This window comes from Pongo abelii, chromosome 5 (assembly GCF_028885655.2).
Source record: "Pongo abelii isolate AG06213 chromosome 5, NHGRI_mPonAbe1-v2.0_pri, whole genome shotgun sequence".
In the NCBI taxonomy this organism is placed as follows: Eukaryota; Metazoa; Chordata; class Mammalia; order Primates; family Hominidae; genus Pongo; species Pongo abelii.
The window spans coordinates 41,837,803-41,843,802 of NC_071990.2; the positions used below are offsets into that span (position 1 = coordinate 41,837,803).

The following is a 6,000-nucleotide window of genomic DNA, read 5'->3' on the forward strand; positions in this document are numbered from 1 at the left end:
CAGGTCTCTGCCCTCCTGGTCTTTTGTGCTTAGCTTCACCACCTGGCATTTTATTTATTTACTGATTTATTTATTATTTTTTAAATTTTATTATTTTATTTATTTATTTATTTATTTTTTGAGAAGGAGTTTCATTCTTGTTGCCCAGGCTAGAGTGCAATGGCACGATCTCAGCTAACTGGAACCTCCACCTCCTGGGTTCAAGCAATTCTCCTGCCCTAACCTTTCGAGTAACTAGAATTACAGGTGCCCACCACCACGCCCCGCTAATTTTTTTTGTATTTAGTAGAAATGTGGTTTCACCACATTGGTCAGGCTGGTCTCGAATTCCCAACTTAAGGTTATCCACCTGCCTTGGCCTCCCAAAGTGCTAGGATTACAGGCGTGCACCAGCGCAGCCGGCCTATTATTTTTTTGAGACGGAGTCTTGCTCTGTTGCCCAGGCTGGAGTGCAGTGGCACGATTTTGGCTTACTGCAACCTCCACCTCCTGGGTTCAAGCGATTCTCCCGCCTCAGCCTCCTGAGAAGCTGGAATTACAGGCACCCGCCACCACACCCAGCTAATTATTTTACTTTTGGTAGAGACGGGGTTTCACCCTGTTGACCAGGCTGATCTCGAACTCCTGACCTCAGGTGATCTGCCCGCATCAGCCTCCCAAGATGCTGGGATTACAGGCGTGAGCTACCGCACCTGGCCTCCACCTGGCAGTTTAAACAGAAACTGAGGAGCCTGGGACAGGGTCAGGACCTCCCTTTGGCTTCCACGTAGCAGCAGTGGCCTTCACCCCACCTCAAACACCCCCACCCCAGCCACCTGCTTGCTGTGCCCCTTGGGCCAGAGCCCCTGGGTAAGGAGAGGAGAGCAAGTTAGATGGATGTCTCTGAGGTGTGGGGTGTCTGCTCCCCTCAAAGATGCCTGCTGTCCAGGCAGGAGCCTTTGCACCCCAGGCAGTGTGGGAGCCTGGAGAATGGAAGGAAGCCATCCCCGGTGAATGCCCAGGGGCCAGTCTCCAGGCCTGGCTGCGCTTGCACCTCTGCTTCTCACCAGTTTGGTGACCTTTGGCCGTTCCCTTAAGCTCTGTGAGAGCTCTGTGATGGTGTCATCACTGGAAGAGGGACAGCCCCCAGCCACTGCTTTTCCTGTCCCAACTCCCGAACACCTTCCCGTGCAGAGAAGCCTTCTGTATGGAGCATGTGGGACAGGCTGGGCATATGCCTGACATGTTCCAGAATCTAGGATGGCAAGACAGTGTGGGCAGACCAGGTGTGTAACTACTGAGACTATAGATTGGACCTTGCCAATCACTGGAAAATCTAGACCAGAGAGAGAAAACGGGTGGGGGGGGCAGCATGCTGTGAAGGCAGACACTGGGGGGATGCCAGTTCCTACTTCCCAGCTCCGAGACCTGGACAGGTCCCTGAACCAAGCCCCTTGCACCCACCTGTGAAGGGGCTGCTCCTGCAGGGCCAGTTGAGTGTGAAGACCGAATCAGACCAAGTACACACACAGCTGCTCCAAGACAGTGGCTGATCCGCCCTGGCCTCCTGGAATAGGGAATGGGCCCCATTCCCAGCACAGACCCTTACTTAGTAAAGAGATGCGAATGAAGAGCTAAGTGAATGAGTGAGCCAAAGATGGCCTTCTCTGTCCTCCAGGAGCCCCACCCTGGTGAAGAACATGATCTCGGGCCTCAGCTATGGAGCACTTAATGCCAGCTACCAGGTGACTGGCCCAGAGCCCACCCACTCACCTCTACCTCCCGCTCCCTTGCTTTCTCATACAAGAGACCCCCATCCTCCCCTGCAGAGGACTCACCAGAGGAGGGAAGGAGGGTGAAGACCCAAACTCTCCAAGACCCCACCTCTCTGCCCCACCCCAACTCGGGGCCAGCCTCCACCTCTGCTTTCAAGGCTGGGTTCAGACAAGGCAGGCAGCTGGGAGGATGGCATACCTATAGCATCCCCTTTCCTGGTTTGTCAATCTGGGGGTTCTCTGTTCCCTGGGAGAGGGGATAAGCCAGGCCCAGGTTCCAGGAAAGCTGGGAGGTAGGAGGAGGTCAGGGAGTCAGAGTTCCAGCCATGGGGGAGGGGTGATACATTCAAAGGCTGAGTTGGGGCTTGGGGGTTGCCCAGACAGATCCGCCCGTGGGGCCAGTAGGCAGACACACAGGCGGCTCTCTAGTGGGTGGGGAAGGCCCAGCACTTGACTGAGTGTGCCCCGTCCTGTGGAGCCACTGACGAGGCCCAACCCTGTGCCCCTCCAGGCCGCCCTGGCCGAGAGCAGCTTCCCCCTCCTCAACAGCCCTGGCATGCTGAACCCTGGCTCCGCCAGCAGCCTGCTGCCCCTCAGCCACGATGACATGGGTGCCCCCGTAGAGCCGCTGCCCAGCAACGGCAGCAGCAGCCCTCCTCGCCTCTCCCCACCCCAGTACAGGTGAGCACATAACACGGACCCCCACCCACCCCAGTGCCCCTCAACCACCAGGGAGGAGGCGTCATCCCCCACCCTGGGTGGGGTTCCCCATCCCACCCCCACCACACCTCTCCCCAGGACGAGTGGCTTCTCTCTTCCTTCCTTCATCAGCCCTCTCAGCCCTCCCTTGTCCCACTTGCCTGTTCTTCTTACAACCCCTCCCCACCTCCCTACCTTCTCTTTCCCCTTTTCCCCCTTTCTTACTTTTCCTCCTCCTCTCTTCTTTTTTTTTTTTTTTTTCTTAAGACGGAGTCTCGCTCTATTACCCAGGCTGGAGTGTAATGGCAAGATCTTGGCTCACTGCAACCTCTGCCTCCTGGGTTCACGTGATTCTCCTGCCTCAGCCTCCCAAGTAGCTGGAATTACAGGCGCCTGCCACCACGCCCGACTAATTATTTTGTATTTAGTAGAGAATGGGGTTTTACCATGCTGGCCAGGCTGGTCTCGAACTCCTGATTTCAGGTGATCCACTGGCCTCTCCCTCCCAAAATGCTGGGATTACATGTGTGAGCCACCTCACCTGGCCTCTCTTCTCTCTTTCTTCTCCTTCCTCCGTTCGCTCATCTCCCCTCTGCTCCCCTCTTCTCCCCAACCCAGAGCAGTCTCTGCCCCAGCACCAGCTTTTCTTAAAAGAGAGCCCTAGGGGAGATCAGCCCTCAGGTCTGAGGGGTTCCTGGGGAGGGGGCTGTGGGCTCCCCACTGTGCCCCAGAGTTCTGGGTGAGTTTGTGGGGCAGGGGCAGAGGGCATCGGACGACAGCCGCCTGGTTCCCATGCCATACTTTTGCCTCAGCCACCAGGTGCAGGTGAAGGAGGAGCCAGCAGAGGCGGAGGAAGACAGGCAGCCCGGGCCTCCCCTGGGCACCCCTAACCCCAGCGCCTCGGGGCCTCCGGAAGACAGGGACCTGGAGGAGGAGCTGCCGGGAGAAGAACTGTCCTAAGGGCCTGTAGGGACCGGCAGGGCTGGGGTGAGACCCCTCCCTTCCAGAATCCAGGCCCCATCTTCCCCTACTCCACAGCCCCTCCCGAGCCTCAAGGCAAGTCCAGGACTCAGACGGGGGAGGCCCGGGCCAGCAGCTCCCAGTGTGACCTGACAAAAACACGTAGGGGCAGGGACGGTCCCCACCCCCAGGGATACAACCCCTGGTCTTGGACCAGTAGAGGACACGGAGGGTTCAGACCCCTCCTCAGACCCTCCCCACATCTGAAACCGCCTCCCCTCAACCACCAGCAGCAGCAGGGCCCTCCTCCCCCACCAGCTCTCCCCACAGGGCCCCTCAGCACCATGGAGACCCGCAGGCGGGGCTTAGCCACCCCTCTCAAACCCAGGGCCCCCTGGCACCTGGCTCTGGCCATGTTTTCTGGCCAGAGGCCCCCACTTTCCTAACTCGTGCTCCCTTCTGCCTTCTTTTCCGTACTGTGAAGAAAGAACTCTCCACCCCCAGCTCCCACCCTGCCCTGGCCTGGGTGGAGGAACTGTTCCTCCATCCCCAGAAGAAACAGCCCCCTCTGCTGCTGGGGTGGGACTGTCTGTGTGCCCTGTGGGGGTCCATGTGAGCAGGCCCACCTGGCTCCAGCCCCGCCCCCAACCTGAGACAGAACCAGGCTGAGCCAGGCCTCCACCTCCACCCCCACCCCCGTTTGCTGGGGGCTCCTCCAGCCGCCCCCATGGGAAGAGGCCTGGTACTGCCTCACCCACAGAGGTCTGTGCCAGGTGCACTTCTGCAGGTGGAGCCAAGCTCCCCATGAGGCCAGAGGCGGGGCCTGGGCCGGGAGCCCAGGGGAAGGCCAGGCTGGACCCCAGCTCCACACCCACATCCAGCCTGCAGGCCTCTCTGCAGTCCTCACCCTCTCTCAGCTCCCCTTCCTCTGCAGTCACCCTCAGCTCCCCTTCCTTGCCCCCGCCGCCCCCCCAGTTAAACGGATGACCAAAGACCTTTCTTATGCCGGAAGCAAAAACCAAAACTTTTTGTTGGCTTTTTCCTTTGTCGCCTCCCCAGCACCTGCCCTCCCAGTGTCCCACCCCGGCCCCAGGCTGGAAGCCCTCCCTCCACTTAAGTTATTGTTTTAAACCAAAGTTTACAGTGTCTGTTGGTGGCCAAGACCCTCTCTCTCCACCCCTCCTCCATCCACCCCGAGGACCCTGGGGCTCAGTGGAGGCAGGGCCCTGCCCCCCTCCCCTCCGCTCCTGCCCAGCCTGGGGGAAGGAGAAAGGAGGGAAGGAAGTGGGCTCTCACCCCCTCAGGAGTGGGCAGGGGAGCCCTCCTCCCCGACCCTGGGCTGCTTCCTGGGGGCTCTCCAGACCCCTCTCTAGGACCAAGTCACCCGTCATGCTGGGAGTGTGGATTCTAGCAAAAGAGCTGGAAAAAAGTGAGACTCTCCACAGACCCCCTATGGGGGACCCCAACTCAAGGCCAAGGACTGGGCGTATCGGATGCTCATAACACCCCTGGCCTGGCCCCTTTACTGAGAAGACTCCTTGGATATTTCCCAAGAACCCCTCAAGCCACCCCTCCTGAGAGGCAGGGGGCCCTCCGCCCCCTTCCTATGTATTCCCCACCTGTGTTCCGTTTGACCAGCGCTGAAATATTAAACGTCCTCTATTCACCGGGCCCTGTGTGTGTCACCGAGGTTTGGGAGGGGAGGAGCATTAAAGCTGAAAGATCGCTCTGCTCAGGGAGCCTGGGCAGAGCAGCAGCAACGTGAGGGTCGCTGTGGTGGTGGTGGTTTCTGTGAGTGGATGGAATGAGCAGCCCTGCAGGGGCGCTGGGCATGTGCCCTCACTGTGGACAGGGCCCACCCACCTCCAGTTCCCCTGTGCCTCCTGTCCCTTCCACGGTTAAACAGGGTTCTCTGTCATTTTCCTGTTTTCTTCCAGAGTCCCAATCCTTTGCCCTAGTTCTTTCACTAGTTTGAAATCCAAGTTCTTGCCAGAGTGTTGGAGCAAGGCAGCTGATTTGCTGCAGGGATGGAGAGGACCACTGCCTCAGGGTTCCTTTACCTGTGCCACCAGCTCTGGAGACGTCCGCCCCCATGCCCAGGTGTCCTTCCGGGCCCATTTTCCACATCTTCGAGGGGGCTGCCTGGATAGGCGTGTGTGTGTAGTCGTGCCCAGGTGTGGTGGCATCCTGAAGCAGTAGGACCATTAGTGTGCATGCACACCCACGTGGCACACTGTGCGGTGACCATAGTCATCATAGTCATAGTGGGCTCATGGCGGAAACGGGATCATTCAACCTGTACAAAGGGGTCCCTGGATAGACCGCAAGGAAAGAGGCCAAGGGCCATGCTGCTAAGCCAAAGATGGCCCCTGACACCTCCCCCAGCCCCAGCACACCAGCCTGCACCTCTTATCCCGTGTTAAGTCCTGGTTCCCCACCTGCTGCCCCTCCTCAACACAGAGCCCCTCCCGCCACCTCAGACCCCCGTGCACATCCCCAGGGCCTCAGCCGTCTCATTGGTCTTCTTTATTATTTTTTTTTTTTTTAAGATGGAGTTTCACTCTTGTTGCCCAGACTGGAATGCAGT

The 6,000-nt window shown here is 58.6% G+C and overlaps 1 protein-coding gene across 11 annotated transcripts in view; it reads left to right on the forward strand.

Moving 5' to 3' along the window:
- Nucleotides 1-5,079, forward strand: part of FOXP4 (forkhead box P4) — a 54,355-nt gene extending 49,276 nt beyond the window's left edge. For all 11 annotated transcript variants that reach the window (XM_063724780.1, XM_002816867.6, XM_009241858.4 and 8 more), the window contains exons 15-17: nt 1,658-1,724; nt 2,266-2,435; nt 3,266-5,079. In XM_063724780.1, coding sequence (XP_063580850.1) covers nt 1,658-1,724; nt 2,266-2,435; nt 3,266-3,413 — 385 coding nt within the window. In that variant the 3' untranslated portion in view covers nt 3,414-5,079. The remainder of the gene's footprint in view (nt 1-1,657; nt 1,725-2,265; nt 2,436-3,265) is intronic.
- The last annotated feature ends 921 nt before the right edge of the window (nt 5,080-6,000 follow it).